General features: G+C 45.1%; 1 protein-coding gene across 1 annotated transcript in view; it reads right to left on the bottom strand.

Moving 5' to 3' along the window:
* The window catches only part of arhgap32a (Rho GTPase activating protein 32a), a 34,413-nt gene extending 17,066 nt beyond the window's left edge, over window positions 1-17,347 (bottom strand). The window contains exons 1-5 of the mRNA XM_056610788.1: window positions 17,127-17,347; window positions 5,602-5,715; window positions 4,202-4,298; window positions 3,874-3,971; window positions 3,020-3,104 (exon numbers count right to left, since the gene is read on the bottom strand). Coding sequence (XP_056466763.1) covers window positions 3,020-3,104; window positions 3,874-3,971; window positions 4,202-4,298; window positions 5,602-5,690 — 369 coding nt within the window. The 5' untranslated portion in view covers window positions 5,691-5,715; window positions 17,127-17,347. The remainder of the gene's footprint in view (window positions 1-3,019; window positions 3,105-3,873; window positions 3,972-4,201; window positions 4,299-5,601; window positions 5,716-17,126) is intronic.
* Window positions 17,348-22,031: the final 4,684 nt, after the last annotated feature.

Here is a 22,031-nt window from a genome sequence, read left to right as displayed (position 1 = left end):
CCACGCCCGGATGCATTACTTATTCATGAGCATGTGGCGCCGAGCGCTCAGACACAAACACAACGCATGCAAAGGAAAAAGCGACACATTCAAGTTACCTGCGCCTATCGCACAACGACACGGGAGATCTGACCACAGCGGGGCGGCATGGTGTGGACGGAGTGTGGTCCCACTCATGGTGAGCCACCGTGGTCTCTACCAGGCTGGGTCTCTAGCAGGCTGGGTCCCTCACGCTGGGCTGGGTGGGCCGGCGTCGACTGCAGCGTGGGCCGCGAGGAGGAGGAGCGGCGGCTAGACCGGAGGCTGCCTCCAGCAGAGTTCAAGTGCTGCTGCTTCCCCGCCCTGCCCACGCCCCCCCCTCCCCTCCTCCTGACGTAGCCCCCTCCCCTCCCCTTCCCCTGACGTAGCCCCCTCCCCCACCCTGGTTCAGCCTGCCTAGACGAGAGCATCCAGAGCTCCCGCCTCCTTCCCAGAGCGGTAAATGATGTAGGAGAAAAATTTTAAAAGGGGTATTCTCACCGCCCACCACAGTTTGTATCTGTTTCTCTCTCACTCCCTCGCTCAACATCTCGTCCCCCCCTCCTCCATTTTCTCTCCCTCCTACCCCCCCCCCCGCCCAGCTTTTTCCCCTCCCTTATTCTCCCTCCCTCTCTCTCGTGCTCTCTCCCTCCCCTCCATGGAGTGAGTCTCAGGGGGGAGAGTGTTAGCCAGGGAGGGGGCAGAGTGCTAGCACGGCCACACAGACGAGTGTGCACGTGATGCACCGTGCATGAGAGGCACCATGCACGTGAGAACGGGACGCCCGGGTCCTAGTGGTGAAAGATTCTCGAAGGGAGCATCGTTTCATTCCAAAAATAAGTACTCTACTTTTCAACATTGCGGCTAAACCGGAGGGGAATGTGCTGTGTGTGTATTTGACTGTGTGTTTGTGTGTGTGTGTGTGTGTGTGTGTGCGTGTGCGTGTGTGTGTGTGTGTGTGTGTGTGTGTGTGTGTGTGTGTGTGTGTGTGTGTGTGTGTGTGTGTCTGTGTATTTGACTCTGTGTGTGTGTATGTGACTCTGTGTGTGTGTATTTGACTCTGTGTGTGTGGATGTGACTGTGTGTGTGTATGTGACTCTATGTGTGTGTATGTGACTCTGTGTGTATGTGACTGTGTGTGTATGTATGTGACTCTATGTGTGTGTATGTGACTGTGTGTGTATGTTACTCTGTGTGTGTATGTGACTGTGTGTGTGCCTGTGTGTCTGAATGAAGGTGTGTTTGAGGAGGTGAAGGGGGCTACACCCTACTGCAGGATGCAGTGGAGGGACATCATCTCCGTGTCCCCTCCCGCCCTGTCCTCTATTGTCCATGAATAGAGAGAGACGGGTGGACCCGGCGACGATTCAACCACCGGGACAAAGACTTGCTCTCACGTTACTCAACTTCCTCACATGGTGACGAGCCGTAGACCCGATGCATAAGCCTGTAGCAATACTAATAATAATGTCATCATTCATTTTACAATCAAAAAAGCGGACTTTCTTTTAATATGAATATGTGTTGGTGTCCGTGTGTATGCAGATACAGTATGCATTGTGTGTACGCAGATATGCGTGTGTACAGATAAATTGTGCATGTGTGTGTCAAGATACACTTTTCACGTGTGTATAAATACAGGGTGCATGTTAGTTCACAGATACAGTGCGCATGTGTGTGTACAGATACAGTATGTTTGTGTGTATTTAGATGCAGTGTGCATGTGTTTACAGATACCGTGTGCAGGTGTCTATACAGATAAAGTGTGCATGTGTGTACAAAAATACAGTGCGCATGTGTGTATACAAATACAGTGCGCATGTGTGTGTGTTCAGATACACTGCGCACAGATACACTGCGCATAGCGCACTGAGCATGACAGCAAAGCCATGGCAGATTCCCCGGAGTGATATTTCTCTCATGGTACAGGCTGTCCGTCTTTATCTTCTTGGTGCTAAGCTGTTCAAGGTCACTGCAAACGGCTTAACCGCTTCAATCCCGCCTGCAGTCTACAACGTGGTGTGTTAGCGCACTACTGCAGTGTAGCTGTCCCCGGCAAGATCAGTGTAACATAATACACATATGCTTTCATGCGGAGGTGCACTTAATAAAGGCGTAGGGGGAGGCAAACGGTCCACTGCTGCCCCCTGCTGGCGGATTACTGATATTGCAACAAAGAGGGTCGGCTAACCAGTCAGCTAACAGCCACTTTCACAAATTACCGAGGTCTGCTCCGCTGCCTCTCATTATCGCTGTAGCGACAAATGCTCCACAAGCATTTACACAAGTATTTCTACAGTATACAACCCGACGGATGTATACTAGATATATCTATCTCGTGCCACAGTGCAGGTTGTTGTGGAGTCTGGGATAACAAGGGATTGCCATCTGGGAAACTGGTTCATTGTCGCTGGTTGATGCCCTAACGTTTATTCCAACTCATAGACTGGACCACAGGTCCCTTTGAACCATGAGTCTGCCTTCATAAGAAATAACAATGCTGGGAAATCCAAACGTTTCCAAGTATTCATGAAATTGACTGTGATAAACAGTAAACAGTGATGGTGGTATCGCTTTATCTTTTGAAAACATATGGGCCGAACATTGTTCAGGAGGTAGAGCGGGTTGAATGGTAACAGGAAGGTTGCTAGTTCGATTCCCGGCTCCAGCTAGCTCACTGGTTCGGTGTCCCTGAGCGAGAGACCCCACCCTGACTGCTCCCGACGAGCTGGCTGTCGCCTCTCATGGCTGACACCGCCGTCGGTGTGTGAATGTGTGCATGAATGGGTGAATGTTGTTAAGTGCTTTGAGTGGCTACTGGTTAGAAAAGCTCTAAATAAATGCAGTCCATTAACCATACATTTAAAAATGAGCTCTAGTGTATTTATTCTGTGTTCATGACTTTGGCGTATCATCAAAAAGGAGACAGGGGACTCTCTACAAAGACTTGACACTACACTGTCCTACACAAACACAAGCAGCCTTGCGCTGTGGGCCTCACCTGGACGGTGCCAAAGTCCACGTTCTCGTAGTGGAAGTGGGCGCACTCTGCCAGCCGCGGGAAGTGACCTCTGGTGAAGGTGAGCCTGAGGGACGCAGAAACACAGCCCATCAGAGAGAGTGAGAGAGAGCAGAGAGAGTGAGAGAGAGCAGAGAGAGTGAGAGAGAGCAGAGAGAGTGAGAGATAGCAGAGAGATTGAGAGTGAGCAGAAAGAGTGAGAGTGAGCAGAGCGAGTGAGAGAGAACAGAGAGAATGAGAGTGAGCAGAGAGAGTGAGGGTGAGCAGAGAGGGTGAGAGTGAGCAGAGAGTGAGAGAGAGCAGAGAGATTGAGAGAGAGCAGAAAGAGTGAGAGCAAGAAAGACAGTCAGTAAAATTGAGAGCAGAGAAAGAGTGAGAGAGTAAGAAAGACAGTGAAAGTGAGAGCAGAGACAGAATGAGAAAGAGAGTGAAAGTGTGAGCAGAGAGAGAGTGAGAAAGAAAGTGTAAGAGGGAACAGAGAAAGAAAAAATGGGCGAAAGAATGCAATCAAACCCAGGGGGCAAGAGAGTCAGAGATTGAGAGAAAAGGAGCCTGAGTCAGACAGGACGAGAGAGAGCAGGGAGAATGAGTAAGAGAGAGAGAGCAGGGAGAACGAGTTAAAGAGAGAGCAGGATAAACGGAGAACAAACAAGGAACAAGGGAAGAAGAGCAAACAAAAAGACACTGGGCCCATTGAAGACGGGCGGAGACAGCAGGTCCACTAATCCGCCTGACACCCATCCACGCTTTTTTTTCGTCTTACGGCTCCCTGGCCTGGATAGGAGCCCTGGTTTACAGCCCATAATAGCAGCCGAGGTGTCGCGGGTGGGACCTACTTCTTCATGTGTTTGACCTTCATGCTGGCCGTGCTCACGCAGGAGCGCAGGAGTGGCTCCGCCGCCGGGGGGGGCTCGGTGACGTCATCGCTCCCCATCTGGCCGAGAGTAAAACAGGAGCCAACGTCAACGACCCACCACCCATAACCAGCCGTCTCGCGGTGAACACGCAGCGGCCATTTCCCCCCCTACGCATTCAGTACGGGACACTGTTAGCCCGCTAGCGTCAGACTTTGAACTCCCGGCTGTCGTAAACTGCAGGGTCGGGTGTGTCGACCAATCGCGGGTCACCGTGGGGTCACATGGGCGTGTGTGTGGGTGTTCGTACCCTGGCAGTGGACAGCTCTTGGGGGGTCTTCTCTGGGTTGGGGGTTATAGCTGGTGGTGGTAAGGCGTCATCTTTGGCTCCGTCGGAGGCACAAGGTCTGAAAGGTATATGGTATAAGAGAAGGCGTGAATGGTGAACAATGAGTGTTCCTGTACATTGTGATTCGCTTTGTCCAGATACACAGAGGGCGAACGTGGGAGAGAGAGGGGCATTCACAGGTTGTTACTGTGTGTGTGTGTGTGTGTGTGTGCATGCCACCAGGCAGGCAGCGATGAATACATTACACTATGACAGGTGGATAAAAAAAACACCAAAAAGGGGAAACAAAGGAGAAACAAACAAACATGTTGAAATAATGAACACGTCAAGGTAATAATCGACCCAGACATCTGAGGGACTTCAACCACTTCCTCACCGTCAAGGAAGCTGGCCATCCTTTATCAAACACAGCGCTAGCCCATATTGGCCAGCCCTGGTGTGAGTGGCCTTTGTGTGTTCATGGGGTAACCAAAGCCCTTCTATTCAGCGCGCTCCAGCCACAAGGGAGTGTTTCAGAAAACTTCCCAGTGAGTCAGTGAGTTCGTTGGGGAGTGGAGGCCTCGTCCAATCAGCACAGGTTTTATTAAGCATGAGAGCCACACTCCACGGGAGTCACACGGCGTCCCGCCTTTCATACTGACAACAGTCATAACCAGCAGGACCATAATAAACATAACAGTGACACAATAACCAATAACCATTGTGATATGTTTATGTAACACACGTGCAGTATCAGGTGAAAAAGGTGCTTCACTTTAAACAAATTAGGCTTGATAAATCGGACAGGCGTAAAATAAATAGATTAAAATTACATTAAAACGAATGCCAACGAAGGGATGAACACAGACAAATCGATTAAAATACCGTACAAAACGTGTGTGAGAGAAGAAGATAAGCACTTTACAGATGTGTTCACACAGACAAGCTAAGCTCCTCTGGCAGACTGATGTATCCTCATCCCTTCAGGCCCAGGAGAGACCAGGGAACGAGAGCATATCTCTCTGAAACATAATGATTACGATCTGCATTCACCGACGGTGTGAGCGAGAGCAGGGCATGCAGTCACCTTCATCCAAACACACCGTCCTCGCCCTCCCACCGCATAGACAACTCGACTGATTTTCTTTCGCCCATCCTCTCATTCCACCTACACACCCGCACATAAACCCGCACAGATACACACACACAGCACCAAAGCCTAGCCTAGCACTGAGTCTATTTTGAGCTTGTACACAGAAAGGCACAAGCCTCCACATGGCTGACAACATGCCTAGCGTGGGAACAAACACACACGCCCACACGCACACGCCCACATGCCTGCGCTGCGTGTCTACGAGCGGGTTCCATGCGAAGGGACTCACCCTTCAGGGACGTCACCACTTCCTGCTTCTCCCCCTGGTCCGGAGGCAGCGTTCTCGATCACCGCGGCAACCGCGCATCCAGCCTCCATGATGTTGCCTTACCGCAACAGCCCGCTTAGGAGGAGGAGAGGAGGAGTGGGAGGGGGAAGAGCGAGAGAGAGAGAGAGAGAGACAGAGACAGGAGGGAGGGGGAGGAGGAGGGAGGGAGAGATGGAGGAAAGGTGGGTGGTTAGAATGGAGAGGAGGACGAACGAGAAGAGTGTGAAGCGAAAGCTCTGGACGTCGCCAGCCCAGCGAGGCTAAAGCGAGAATGGTCTCGAGGCTGTACATCCAGCAGCCAGCAGACACTGTAATAGCCGATGACATCATGCTTCAGCTCCCTCAAGGTGCTTTGGTGAAGAAGATGCAAACGATGCAGAGCTATTTCTCCCAGACATTCGTTTAATTTCAAAAGGCCACCCAGCCAAGTCAAGTTAATCTCAAGATAGAGACGGCGAGGAGACATTCCATAGCCGACTTAATCATTATATATAAAAGCATGCTTGTTATGCTTTTGAATGCTTTGTGTATTCAGAGTCTGAATGCCGTTGGTGGCCAAGACGTGGGATTCTCTTCTGTCTCTACGACAGAGATGCGTGTAAGTAGATCCAAGTGGATTATCTCTCCATCTTCCCTACTGTAGTGAAACCTAACTGAAAGAATGTCCTGATAAGCTTGAAACCAGACCCCACTGAATGCACCGGTGCAATTTCCCCTTTACGAGTCAAAACAAACATGCACACAGGGATGAGCCTTGATAACAAAGACACCGGGGTGAGACCAAACAAACAGCCTCACACTTGGATGAACCTTCAAACTCTTGAACTGCTCAGGATTACAGAAGATGAATAGCGGGGGTGTCATCTCTTATTTGACGAGGTTCTCGCCATTCAAAATGACGGGTTGAACTGACTCTTACTATCATTACTAAACATTACAGAAACTATGAGGTAAAGAGTTAATATTCCTCCTTCAAAAAACAACAACGCATGTTTTCCATAAACCCCGTTGTCTGAGAGGGCTTGTGGGCTTGTACCCAATACCCACATGGGTTTACTTTGTACCCAATGGGTACAAAGTAAAAGTAATGGGTAAGTAATGTTTCTGCCATATTCTCCAACACCAATACCATACGTTGGGTGGGTTTCAAATGATCCCCTGGACAGTGCGTCCCTGACAGGGCAGACGTCTGATCGGAGATGTATTGTCAGCCAGGGCATAGTAGCTCTTCCCAACCGCACAGTTGGCCCCAGGCCACCACAGTGTTGCTGACTGACACTACTGCCAGACCCCTGACTCAGCAGAATCCAACAGCAAACATACTTATAGGCTACAGGCTAAACCAGACCCAGCTCTGTTGCACAATGTTATCTCTGGCCTCTCAGGAAGAAACGCTGCTGGGTGAATGAACGATACGCTACGTTACAAATCGACTTGAGAAATGGCTCGACGAAACAAGCTGTTTGGAGTCAACATGAACAGGTGTGAAGAAGTCAGAAGTGCAGAACATTGCTACGCCATCTTCTTCAGAAAAGGCAGTAGACCTAGTTATGTGCTTCCTGTATTAGGATTGGGCCAACTGGTAATTGTCTATTAAGCCTTAATGATAACTGTTATCATTGCCTTCCAAGCACCTACTAACTAACGCCTACACAAAACGACTCAAGACAAATTCAAGTAAAGCCAAAAATAAAGCAAGGCTTAGGGTTTTCATGGCAATGCACCGCACAATTACAAGACAAAACTCATTGTTATTAAATTGTATTCAACATTCCTACCACACCCACACCACTTCACATGTAGAAGAACAAATACAAGGTATGCAACTACAATACAGAATTGTGGGTGATGGTTTGGCTGTGAATGGTTACACACCTCCACTGTGCTTGCACGACTTGTTTCCTGTCAGCGCGAGGAAAGAGATGATATACTCATGTGGGGAACATACAGCACAGGCCTAGTAGGGCCCACTGCAAGACTGACAACACTCCCCGCTGGGCCCTCATAGGCCAGTGATGCCGGTCTGGTCACAGACTTAGCAGCTCTGTTTGCATGTGGATGGCTTTGAGCGGAGACAACATAGGTTTAGATGAGGTAATCATCAAAGCAAAATATACGCCATTGGACATAGTTAAGACATATCTCACTTATGAGTGTCATTAACTACGGCAGATGCCAAGGTAAATAGTTGAGACATATCTAAACGCATACTCTGTGGTTGAGTCATCAAACGAGGAGTTGCCGACGCACATCCAGGAACAAGTCGGTTGTGCCCAAATGTTTTTTTTTGTAACACACTCAACAAACAAAACCGCAGCAGTGTGAATTAACATTTAAAACAGGAAATATGAAAAATTCTCTATGCTACAGGCTGTGCAAATACATTGATGGGAAATATTTTTGATGGTTTTGAGATAGGCAAGACATAGGAAGAGTCCTATGAGACCTATGACATTTACCAATTACTTAAATGAAGCAAAAAACACCAAACATTTCCTGGCAAACGGTACCGCACTTGGAACACAGATGGGAACTAAGCTGCCTGTTGATCTGGCTGCCATATAACCTGAAACAGAGAACTACAACAGAGCCTAAACACTACAAAGTCATTTCAGCAGTACTGTGTCTCCAAAGCCCAACCCTGTCTCGTCAAAATTACGTTCCCAGAGAACTATTCGGCATTCTCAATTACGTTTGTCATAAAACGTATTTTGTCCGCGATTACGTTTTATTGAACGTATTGCGAATACGTTCGTCCTCAGCCTATTTTTTGCCATTCATTAACCTCTAGGATTATGTTTGGTTGAAACGTATCCCAGATAGGTTAAATGTCAACGTATAGCACATTATTGTCATTAAGGCATATCTTCCTTTCAGGGAACGTTTCATTTAACGTATTTTGTCTGAAAAATGTATCTTGGCCATGAATACGTTTTATTGAACATATCGCAAATACGTTCGTTGTCAGCCTATTGTTTTGCCATTTATTAACCTCTAGGATTAGTATCCCAGATAGGTTAAATGTCAACGTATAGCACATTATTGTCATTAAGGCATATCTCCCTTTCAGGGAACGTTTCATTTAACGTATTTTGTCTGAAAAACGTATCTTGGCTGTGGATACGTGTTATTGAACGTATCGCAAATACGTTCGTTGTCAACCTATTTTTTGCCATTCATTTACCTCTAGGATTCTGTTTGGTTGAAACGTATTCCAAATATGTTAAATGTCAACGTATAGCACATTATTGTCATTAAGGCATATTTCCCTTTCGGGAAACGTTTCATTTAACGTTATTTTGTCCCTGATTACGTCTTATTGAACATATTGCAAATAGGTTCGTTCTCAACATTTTTGTTGTTATTTATTTAAGCTACCTCTTGGATTACAGGCTACATTTAATTGAAACGTATCCTTAATAGGCTACGTTAAATTTCGATAACACATTATTGTCAGCATGTAGGCATAAGTCTACCTCTCGGGGAAGCGTACGTTTGATTGTAATGTTAATAGTCCAACGTTATATCAACATGTCACAAGAGGAGAAATTAGCTGCTGACGGGGTAACTGTAGGAGCGGGGGTTGCTTTGTTGATTTCTTTATCTAGGGCTATAGCTGTGGTCAAAGCGGGAAGTGTGCGTTGTCTGGGCGGCTGCCTGAACTGAGCTGCAGGAAATTATGTTCACACGTTTCTTCATTCATTCATGAAGGCTATACCGGTGAACGGTGACGTCAGACTCACGCCCACCTACAAACCAATCAATGTCCAGTATCAGCCTGTCCTCTCGGAAAATACGACCACGTAGGTGGTTTGTTCCGCCAGATTACACAGATTACGACCCATTGGAATTTATCCAAAACGAGCGAACGAGGCCCTCTACATGTGCGGGGAACCCTTTCTCATCAAAATTACGTTCCCAGAGAACTATTCGGCATTCTCAATTACATTTGTCTAAAAAACGTTTTTTGTCCGTGATTACGTTTTATTGAACATATTGTAATGACCTCGCCGGTGACATAACGATGTCGAGTCATTAGTAATTGAAGGAACTTTTAATGGACCAAAACCAGGTCACTGAAACCCGTAACCAACGGCAGAAATCCCACCCAAAACAAACCCCGGTTACCCCGGCAACCCCCAACACGGTCTCACTCACGTGCAGGCCCCCACCCTCGTGTTCTTCCAAGGCCCTCCCCCAGCTGACCTAATGATTCGCCCTCACACTGATTGACAAGAAGAACATTACAATACATGCACACAGAACAACTGGCATAACGGACAACGAAATACAATGCAACACATAATACACAAACAATTTAATTGTCCCAGGGTCGCTACAATATCGTAAATACGAATTCGTTCTCAGCCTATTTTTGCAATTTATTTACCGTGTTACTATGGCAGAATAAAGAATAAATTCATGCATTATCATTCAACTTGAACATGTGTTTTTACAGTATAGAGTGGTGGAGAGGGATGACGTATGTTGGCAAACCCGGAAGTGAGCGTCGCCCTCGGTTCCCTTGACAAAAAGCCAACGGGTTTTCCATTGGATTTTGGATTATTGCAGAAAAATCCTCAACTTCTCAAAAACGGAAAATAAATAAATCAATAAAAATAACCGTGCTCCAAAGAACGAAGTGTAAACCAATGCATTCTGAATGGGAGTGTTTCTCCGATTTTTCCATGCTACACAACGAAATGTAAACCCATGCAAATAAAGACTTCATGGTCATAATAATAATTTAAATATCATTAATCTACTACTGAGTGTGTAGGGAGGTATTCTATTTTTTTCAACGGGGCTGAATCCAGTCACTTGACCGTCATGGTTGCTATGGTGGTTGCTATCGACCGCCCCCTCTAATAACTCTAAAAACCACGCGGCAAAGGAGCTGCCGTCAATTGGGTTGTTTTTGTCGTAAACTAGGGTCCGATGGTTGAAAAATAGACAGTTATTCCAAGGTATCCTTAAAAGGCAGCTTGGATGTGTTTATTTTCTGCAGTTTAGACTTCTTCTATAACTTTTTTTTGAAAGCAAAACACCAAGCTCATTGATTTAACGAGGGAGGGTTATTTGAAACAATTTATTCAATAAATATTTGTGAGAGGTCATTCCTTCTCCTGATTTTACTTCCTATTTATGTCTAGGGTAAACCCCTACTGTCCACAAGCATCCCCCCCCTCCCCATATGGATTTGGAGAATTGTTGCCACGTCCCAGTGGTGGAGGTATATATATGAAAGGGGGCATTCAATTATAGCCTACTACAATGATCAATTAGGAGGCCGAAGCCCTAAAGGAAGTGATGCAATAGGTGACTGAGTCGACAACATTTAAGTAAGCTGTATAGCGTCTCTTATATATCAAAGGGGGTCTCAAAGGACGCGGGGTCTGACCGGGCCAAGTTTCGGGCAGGAAGGGCCCCCCCTTCCTGCCCTCGGGGTCTGACCGGGCCAAGTTTCGGTGCGGAAGTCCCAGTTAGGCCCTAGAATAAGGTATTAAAATTTCAGGGCGGTAGGACCTTCCTATCTCAAAAACTGTTTTTCCACCACATTCTGAACCATTAGGTCTTGCAGGCTACACTTCTGAGGGGCTTTGTCCAAATGACACTCCATTTGGGAAAACTTTTTTTCTCTAAGGGCTAGAACTCCAAATCTCGGATATGTCGTTCACGGGGCCCCGGGATATGTGTGTAAACATTTTAGCATCCCTAGCTATCTCGAAAAGGCTGGAAAAGGGGCGTGACCTCCAACAGTACAGTCAATGTACATAAGACAGAGATTAGTTTCTAGGCCCCATTTTTTGCGGGATGGAGGTGTACATTTGTGGCTTAATGTGTGTAGACAGCGCTGGCCTGTGGCCACCTCTTTGAAGTCTGGGGTCAAAAGGTCAAAAGGAGCCGGCACCACGCCGCTTATGAGATAACAAAAAGTGAATCTGTATTTCTCTCATTACATTTTGTCATTATTGAAGAGAGGCCTGATTCTCAGATATGCATATTGGACTGTTAGGGTATAGGTCTGGGAAGAACTTCAGGCCAAAATCTTGCAAGCGAGCCGCTGGGTGCAGGTGCAACGAGATGGAGCACTTGCTGAGCCTGGACTTTCATAATCTTCGCTCTGTGAATGTAAAGGATGTTTGGTCGGATGTTACGACGAAGAATCATAATGTGAATGGGAATATTCTATAAATCTCTTGATATCATCTTTCGTCTCAACACTTCTGCTGCAGCCACTTAAAGTCTCCCTCCGAGAACCTTAAAATATGAATCAATCCATTAGAAGTATGAAAATATCTTCCCGGGGGTGCAACAGAGCAAACAAGGTGTCCTTTGACATCTACGTTTCGAGACGATTGCAACAGTGCCACACATGATCATATTTGAATATGTTTCGGGGTAGTAATTAGCTGTCGATTTTGGAGGCCTTTATCAATAATGACCAGCTATAGATTTGCTTCCCGATGGAGATTTTTGACAAATTACATGTTAATTAGCATCTACACGTTAAGCTGAGTCCAATGAGATCAAGCTCGGCCTCTTGCTACACCGAGATCATGTCCTAGACCTAGGTGTACCATGTAAAATACATGTTACCATTAGCTAGAGTGTCGTTCTTGGTGTCATTGGACTCAGCTCAATGTGTAGATGCTAAATAACATGTCATTTGTGACTAATCTTTATCGGGAAGCAAATCAATAGCTGCTCAGTATTGATTAAGGCCTCCAATTTCGACAGCTAATTACTACCATTAAACATGTTCGAATATGCTCATGTGTGGCACCGTTGCAATCGCCTGGAAGCGTAGATGTTGAAGGACACCTTGTTCGTCCTCTTACGCCACCGTGAAGATATTTACATGCTTCTGATTGTGTGTGTGTGTGTGTGTGTGTGTGTCTGTGTCTGTGTGTCTGTGCGTGCGTGTGTGTGCTTGTGTGTGCTTGTGTGTGTGTGTGTGGGGGCGAATCATTAGGTCAGCTGGGGGAGGGCCTTGGAAGAACACGAGGGTGGGGGCCTGCACGTGAGTGAGACCGTGTTGGGGGTTGCCGGGGTAACCGGGGTTTGTTTTGGGTGGGATTTCTGCCGTTGGTTACGGGTTTCAGTGACCTGGTTTTGGTCCATTAAAAGTTCCTTCAATTACTAATGACTCGACATCGTTATGTCACCGGCGAGGTCATTACAATATGTTCAATAAAACGTAATCACGGACAAAAAACGTTTTTTAGACAAATGTAATTGAGAATGCCGAATAGTTCTCTGGGAACGTAATTTTGATGAGAAAGGGTTCCCCGCACATGTAGAGGGCCTCGTTCGCTCGTTTTGGATAAATTCCAATGGGTCGTAATCTGTGGCGGAACAAACCACCTACGTGGTCGTATTTTCCGAGAGGACAGGCTGATACTGGACATTGATTGGTTTGTAGGTGGGCGTGAGTCTGACGTCACCGTTCACCGGTATAGCCTTCATGAATGAATGAAGAAACGTGTGAACATAATTTCCTGCAGCTCAGTTCAGGCAGCCGCCCAGACAACGCACACTTCCCGCTTTGACCACAGCTATAGCCCTAGATAAAGAAATCAACAAAGCAACCCCCGCTCCTACAGTTACCCCGTCAGCAGCTAATTTCTCCTCTTGTGACATGTTGATATAACGTTGGACTATTAACATTACAATCAAACGTACGCTTCCCCGAGAGGTAGACCTATGCCTACATGCTGACAATAATGTGTTATCGAAATTTAACGTAGCCTATTAAGGATACGTTTCAATTAAATGTAGCCTGTAATCCAAGAGGTAGCTTAAATAAATAACAACAAAAATGTTGAGAACGAACCTATTTGCAATATGTTCAATAAGACGTAATCAGGGACAAAATAACGTTAAATGAAACGTTTCCCGAAAGGGAAATATGCCTTAATGACAATAATGTGCTATACGTTGACATTTAACATATTTGGAATACGTTTCAACCAAACATAATCCTAGAGGTAAATGAATGGCAAAAAATAGGTTGACAACGAACGTATTTGCGATATGTTCAATAACACGTATCCACAGCCAAGATACGTTTTTCAGACAAAATACGTTAAATGAAACGTTCCCTGAAAGGGAGATATGCCTTAATGACAATAATGTGCTATACGTTGACATTTAACCTATCTGGGATACTAATCCTAGAGGTTAATAAATGGCAAAACAATAGGCTGACAACGAACGTATTTGCGATATGTTCAATAAAACGTATTCACGGCCAAGATACATTTTTCAGACAAAATACGTTAAATGAAACGTTCCCTGAAAGGAAGATATGCCTTAATGACAATAATGTGCTATACGTTGACATCTAACCTATCTGGGATACGTTTCAACCAAACATAATCCTAGAGGTTAATGAATGGCAAAAAATAGGCTGAGGACGAACGTATTTGCAATACGTTCAATAAAACGTAATCGCGGACAAAATACGTTTTATGACAAACGTAATTGAGAATGCCGAATAGTTCTATGGGAACGTAATTTTGACGAGACAGGGTTGCAAAGCCCCCTACAGTGAATCGAGACGTCAGTCACTAAGGAGCAGGTGAGTGTTAATACAGCATCTTGCTCAGGGATGCCTACAGGGACACTCCCACGCAGAACTATCTACTGGGCTTCATACAACCACCACGCGGCCACTGTGGTTGAATAATCACGCATCACCAGGACTACCACCATGTCGAGTATGCCATCGACGGCGTATGGTACGGTGCAGAGTCCAAAAGTGTTATGATGCATACTAAACACCTAAAAATAATGTCTAAAAGGTTGGCTGAATAATAATAATAATTCATTAAATCGAAATAGTTTTTTTTCTGGAAACTCAAAGCGCTTACAGTGAAGGGGGGGGGGACCTCACCAACCACCACCAGTGTGTCAGTCCCACTTGGGTGATGCATGGCAGCCAATCGGTCCAGGATGCTCACCAACCACCAGCTTGAGGTGGAGAGTGTGGGAATTAATGAATCAGCCAATTATACAGGGGGATGATTAGGGGGCCAGATTGAATGAGCCTGGTTGGGCAGTTTTAGCCAGGACACCGGGGAATCCCCTACTCTTTGCGATAAGTCCCCTGGGATCTTTTTATGACCTCAGTGAGGCTTAGCTCAGGATGTAGAGCAGGTCGGCTGGTAACCGGAAGGTTGATAGTTCAAATCCCAGGCTCATCGTAGCAGATCGGCAAGGGGTCTGTGAGCAAGGCATCTCACCTAACTGCTCCTAACGAGCTGGATTTTGCCTTGCAGGGTTGGCTCCGCTGTCGGTGTGTGAATGTGTGTGTGATCCGTTGTACGACACTTTGGATAAAAGCATACCCTAATTGTAAATGAATTCTGAATAATTACAAATAACACACAGACAAAGGTATAAGTGTGTCGTTGAGGAGAATGAGACAGTGTGCGTCCGATGGCCTACATGCTAGAAATGCCTAAAGGGAACTAGGGCAAAGCCTATGTGAAGGCCATTTATCTGGTGTTTTATTAAATACATGGGCAACGACGGCTCGACGTGAACAGATGCCTGCATATTAATCACGACCGTGGGGTCTACAGAGTGGTGCCCAGTACACATCAGACTAGCCTCCATAGTAAATGGGTTAGGGATGAGTCACGTTTTATGTGTCGGAAACCAGAGAGAGACCCAGAAAGAATGGCCAGGAAGTAGAGTGGGTGGAGGGGGAGCTGTGGAGGCCTCAAATATCTCCTCACGCCGTGCTGTTGGTAGCTCGGTTCCTGTCTGTCCTATATAGCAACACACACTTCCAGAGGATGAACTAGCCTTACTAGACTAGTGTTGCTGCAGAGAGCTGTCTGACTAACAGAAGATTGGTTTTGGGTAGATGGGCAGATGGCAGTGAGGGAGGGCAATAAGTTATCGTTCTGTCTTAAGGTTTCCCAATCAGCATTCTCCTCTGGAACGCAGCAGGGAAGTTAAGAGAGAGAGAGAGAGAGAGAGAGAGAGAGAGAGAGAGAGAGAGAGAGAGAGAGAGAGAGAGAGAGAGCTAGAGGGAGGTAGAGAGAGGCAGAGAGAGAGAGGGGAGCAGAGAGAGAGAAAGAGAGAAAGAGAGAGACCAATGACCAATTGAATTGAATTGAATTGAATTGAGAGAGAGAGAGAGGCAGAGAGAGAGACAGAGAGAAAGAGAGAGACCAATGACCAATTGAATTGAATTGAATTGAATTGAATTGAATTGAATTGAATTGAGAGAGAGAGAGAAGCAGAGAGAGAGAGAGAGACAGATAGATACGGAGAGAGACAGAAAGTGAGAGACCAAGCAAGCTAGAGGGAGGTAGAGAGAGGCAGAGAGAGAGAGAGAGAGAGAGAGAGAGAGAGAGAGAGAGAGAGAGAGAGAGAGAGAGGGGCGGACCAAGAGAGAGGGAGAAAGAGCGAAAGAGAGGCTACGGTTGCCATGGTAACCTCTCCCCGTCCATCGTGACTGGATGCGCTCCTTAAGACTGAGGATGAGGTAGCAAGAAAACAGAGGAGGCGATGGGAGAGACGACTCAGCGGTTCAGTGGGGGGCTCCCGGACATTGAATCTGTGCCCCATGGGAGACCCAGCCCCCCCCTACCCGACCGGACACACGGTCCTGACCTGTAAACCCCTCTGCTCATGCATATGAACAGATATTACAGCTGACTAATATTTCACGGCCCAACTTGCCTTCATGGTGATCATGTACGTGTGTCGGTGTGTCACGTGCGCGTGTGTGTGCGCGCGTGTGCGGGGAAAAGGATCTCAAATGAGGTGGGAGGGAGTCTTGGCATTATGTAATCTGCTTGAAATGTGGGAGTGTGATTAACTTTACTTCATCTCACACAGACGGAGATGGCGACAGAGCTCCGTGCCACACAGCCTGCGATCTGACGGGATCTGACAGCATCACCGATGAGGACGACAGACAGACTGACTGAGTGGTCAGACAGACAGACAGACAGACAGACAGACTGACTGAGTGGGACAGACAGCCGATCGGGCTGAAACACTAAAGACTCGTTGGCCCACATGTATTCTGTAGTGCTATAGGGTTTATTATTAAATAATACTGACAAGATGAATAAATGACATTAGGATCATTGAGTATTGAGGTGAATGTATCGATCGATTCAACCCAAACAGGTAGACTTAGACGTCGATCGTAATAACCGCAGGGTAACCTGATTGCAGTCCATAGCCTAGCGATACTCGCTACAGAAACACTATGTCAACATTTCATTCACTTATAATTGTAGTTCCTGATTTAAAGCGCTAAACTTTGGGAGCAGGTTGCTGGACATACAGCCCACAGTATGGTTGCGCATCTTCTGCGCAACAAGCGCAGGTCCGGGATAGCTTTTTCACCGCGCAGCTTTACCTTATAAATCATTAATACGTCAACATCCTCGAGAAACTTCTCCACCATCATCTAAGCACAGGTTTCGGTCGCCTTCCCCATGCCAAACACCTACCTGTAACCGCACCACCACGCGAGTACTCCTCTCTGCTGCTTCCTCTGAGACGCACAGCGTTGTGAAGCCAATCGATCAGGCCAATCGATCAGGCCAGTCGATCAGGCGCGTCGTTTCCCGCAGCATGGCAATATGTCACACAACACATCATAGTTGTTTGTTGGAAAGTTTAAACTACAATTGAAGGTGCGTCGCCGCTGCTGCTGTGTGACCCGACGGATCCCGACGCCTCTTCGGCTCTGGAGAAAATCCTGCACTCGTCACGGGGTGCGCGCACAGCTGGTTGCGTGCCCGCGCCCGGCCGCGGACGACAGGAGGAAGGTTCGCTCGCCGTGAGTGACCGAGAGACGGGAGAAGAGGAGAAGGCAGCCAGACGTAGGGAGATACTAGTGTTTGGGGGGAGGACGAATTGTGTTGAAAGAATGAAATAACTAAATGAACAGTAAATGCTTATTGAGGCAAATCTGTTGATTTCTTGATGATGGAGACCTGTGCCGCTCGCGTCCTTTCACCTTTAACAGGTGGGTGCATATTTATAGGGGTGCTGCTGTCTGTTGTTCTAAGCCACAGGTCATTGCCAATGATGGCCTTTACATAGTTAAATTCAAATATAATCACAAATATCTTAAATTGATGTCAGGCAATAGAATTTGTATCAATCACTTTGCATACAGCTTATATACAAAGCTGTATTGAGAAATGTGTCTTTAATATAATATCATAACTTGTTGTGAATTTACTGAGTTGGTTATTACGATTAGGATGAAGAAGGAAATGGAAAATATCAAAGATTTTGAGCCAAATTCTTTTTATTTGCAGCAGACGGTTCGTTCCTATTTCCTCGATCCTAAATCTTTGGACTTATTTTTTTCTTTGACCTGATTATTAATGTCTTTCATCTCCTCGTCTCACATCGTGGCTCAACGCTCACATCTTGCGTCGGTCGGCTGAACTACAACCCCAAAGATGGCAGTGAAAGGTGCTTTTATAAGACAATAACACAATTACAATCACTTTTCGTTTTTTTATTATATCAAAATACAAAAATTTGAGAGGAAAATTTTGTATGGGACTAAGCAAATGAAATGAAATGGTGATATGAATACAGCACTGCTTTTATATTCTCTCAGACATGCCATAGATAGATCATGGACCCTGTGCTAGGTCCATGTCTGTCGTGTTTTGCCATCATACATAAGCCTATGCATTTCTTTCAATGTATATTTATATATACGGCTATGACTGCGACCTGAACATGTCAAGTCACAGGTGGCAATAGCCTAAACTGCGTAATAGTTTGAATTGTATGTTTTCCGAAGAACAAAGTTTGATGGCAGTTGAACATGAAGAGTGGGTAACACAAGAACTTTGACAACAAAGAAAAACGATAAAAAATATCCCCTGGACAAAAAAACAACCTAATACAAGTATTTTACATAAGGCTTTGGTACAGCACCATACAGTATGAGTTAATTGCTCACGTAAAAGTTAAGTGACGCGAAATACCTGATGTAATGACATACACAATCTATAAAGGGAAACCAAACCAAAATAAAACGCACACACACACACACACACACACACACACACACACACACACACACACACACACACACACACACACACACACACACACACACACACACACACACACACACACACACACACACACACACACACACACCAGGTTATCGTTCTAAAACTGACACATGTAAAAAGTATTATATGTTCTAGCTTTGAAATATTTACATATGAACAATGTCGAAACATATCGGAACCCAAATGATAAAATGTAACAATTGGTGCACGAAACGACATGGAATACATAATGTAAACATGGAATTTACAGCACAGAGTTCAATGGGTGGAAAATTACATGACGTGTAGTTAGTTTTCCTTCTTTTTATGCACTACTTGGTTTGCTTGGGTATAAGCATTAGTTAAAACAGTCAACAATGTAGTGCCTATTATAGCCTACAGTAATAATACATTCTAGTTTCCCAGTGCTGGTACACATGAAAAAACAGAGAATATAGAAAATACTAAATATTCTATTTCATGTCCAACAACAGCCCGTTTGGATGTCCATGAATGATTGCTAAATAGGTGTTTGTATTTTTCTCCACATGCAAGTTTAATACAATAAAATGAAATCGGCTCCAAGTATTATCCTAGCAGCACCTACCGGTGCACTAAAAAAGCTCTACGCGGAAAACAAAAACTGGATCCAACAGTTCCTCCCGAAAGCAGCCCTCGTGAACACTGCACACAACGTTTTTCGTCAAGTAAGCAAAAGAGCCTGCGGAAGACTACATACATTAATCAAAAAATGAAACCAAAATAACCTACATCGAGTTGGATGCATGAGTCGTAGCTTCCCCCCCACCCACACCTACTCTCCCTCCCCACCCACCGACTCCAAATATCTTCGCAAAAAGAACCAGTTATGAAATACAAAGGGTGGTGTACTGGTAAGTACTCGTGGCTGCACTGGGTACAGTATGATCCTGACTGTAAAAGGTGGAGGAGATAGAGGGTGTGGTTGAGGTGATTCCCCTGCAGTGCTGTGCTTGAAAACAGTGCTGTCAACTGAACTTTGTGTAACTGTGTAGACCTGTATTTGATATATGTATCAAGAAGCTCTTCTTCACAAACAGACGAATGTGCACTCAGAGATTGCCACTAATGTGTCTCGTTAGATACGCTAATGCTAACATCCAAATCAAAGTTGTTGTTCTTTTTTTTAATGGTGACACTCCATATTGTTTTTCCCTCTCATGCTAAGGTTAATATTTTCAATATCAACACAGATTAAATCATCGATATATTCACTTTGGAGAGGGCTCCCTGGAAGCACAGACACACATCGCAAACACTATAGAAAGAAGTGTTGAGTTCACTGGAAAGTAGTAATCTTAAGTCTCCATTATTCAAGGTTATAGTTATATGTTCCGTGTTCGGAATAGTCTCTAATCACTCATCACAACATGTAACTGTCATGTTAAAAGTAAACCTAGTGTCTAAGAGTCTAAGGTTTTGTTAGATCGACACAGAGGGCTGGATCTTTCCTTGTGGACACAAATCAAAACAAAAGAAAAGGTCTCCTCTAGACCTCTAGCCTACAGCACCACAAAGTTTAAACATAGCACCAAATTGTAATGTTCAAAGCAACTAGGCTCTCTAACACACTTTAATTATTTTCTTCATCCTCCCCGTGCTCATCACGCTAATGTAAACACAATCTGTTGCACAGTAGGTATTGTACATGACTATGACTATGTCTTGGGCTCCTCCTACACCCCTTCGTTTTGGGTTCGGTTCTGCCCGGGGTGGGGGGGTACGTCTGAAGGCAAGTGATTCTGGGATGGTTCTACACGTGTGCTCTTCACAGGGAGGGGGACAGGGGAGTTTGTGTCCATGTTTTTCTAGTACTTCTGCTTCTAAAGCGTTGAGGACTAGCCTACTGTACATCAGTGGATACTAAAACCTTTTTGTGCAGCCGGCGGGCTCGGGCGATAATACATTGTACTGGTACTGACATTTAGATGTAGCATCCATCTTCTGGGGTAAAACGATGACGTCTGCTAAAGTTAGACAAACGAGGCACCTCAAAATGTTTTAGAAACATTGTTCACTTAAAGCCGTACGGTAAGCAAATATTGGTTTTCTCTTCGATATAATCTAATTTCTTGCCTTCTCTCTTGGAAATACTGCGACTTTTTCTCGCACACACCCTCTTTTACATAAACCATCTTCCTGTAAAACATGGTTTGATTCATCTTTACAAATACAATACACACCATGTACAGTACATAACAAATATAGATATTTTTTTGTATCCCCGTATCTTACATGAAACCAATACCTAAAGTAGAATATTCTCTTTGAATCATAGATTTCTCGCCCGACTCTCTTTTGACCGACCACCCCTGTCAAAAGAGTATGATATATCAATCAACGTAACCCATCGGTTTGATTTGTTCATGCGTATATTTGTCAGAAAACATCTGATTAGTTAGTATTGGATGCTTATCTATCTGATATGTCTTCTAAAAGGTTGACCTAGGGTTTTTTGAGATCACTGTAAAGTATGTACTAAAAGCAAGTAGTTACCGTAGCCATTAGGACGTAAAGGAACCAGATCAACGGACATAACGACTAATAACAATCCTGTTTTTAAGACGTGTTTCGAGGAAAATGGAGAGAGGGACGGGACATTTTTGGACTGCCTCATGTTAACTGTGCCAGCTCATGAATTACAGTTTTTCTTAACCGCCGCCTAAATGATGCGTTGTCAGGTCATTCAATGTACTGTTTTGTCTGGACATTCACTTCCTGTACATCAGAACATACATTCATTATCGGTTAGTGTTTGAAAAAAATCAACAAACATAGAGAAGTAGCTAGCAAGTAATATACAGTTGTTAAGGAGAGAAACAGTCAAAATGGCCGCCTTCTGAATGCTTCCCCTGTCACTTCCATGTACAGCTCTTTGCCCGTGCAACAGTTCAGTTTTTTTTTCCCCACTTCGTGAAGCAAGTAGCCAAGTCCAGTATTTTGTAAAGATTGCTTTGAATTATGAATTAACATCCTAAATGAATTGTTTCCTTCTGCGTGACAACATATGTACAGTGCTTCTGTACCATTCCGCTGTTTCCGGTACAATGGATTAGTTTACAGTTTCTGAGCTCAAGTGTATTTTGTAACCCCAGAACTTTTTTCAGTTATAGTTTTGTTTGTAGTATTAGAATATACACAGTCAAAGCAGGTATCCCATTAAAATAGAAAACTAAATCTAAAAAACAAACCGAGAATAGTGCATTTTCTGCAGCATCCTTTTTTTTCTACTATGTCCTTGGCAGAGAAATAAACCATTAAACAAATAATCGTGGAGCACCTCACTCC

This window comes from Gadus chalcogrammus, chromosome 16 (genome assembly GCF_026213295.1).
Source record: "Gadus chalcogrammus isolate NIFS_2021 chromosome 16, NIFS_Gcha_1.0, whole genome shotgun sequence".
Taxonomy (NCBI): Eukaryota; Metazoa; Chordata; class Actinopteri; order Gadiformes; family Gadidae; genus Gadus; species Gadus chalcogrammus.
Note: the sequence above shows the minus strand (reverse complement) of the source record. Positions and strands in the feature narration are given on the sequence as shown.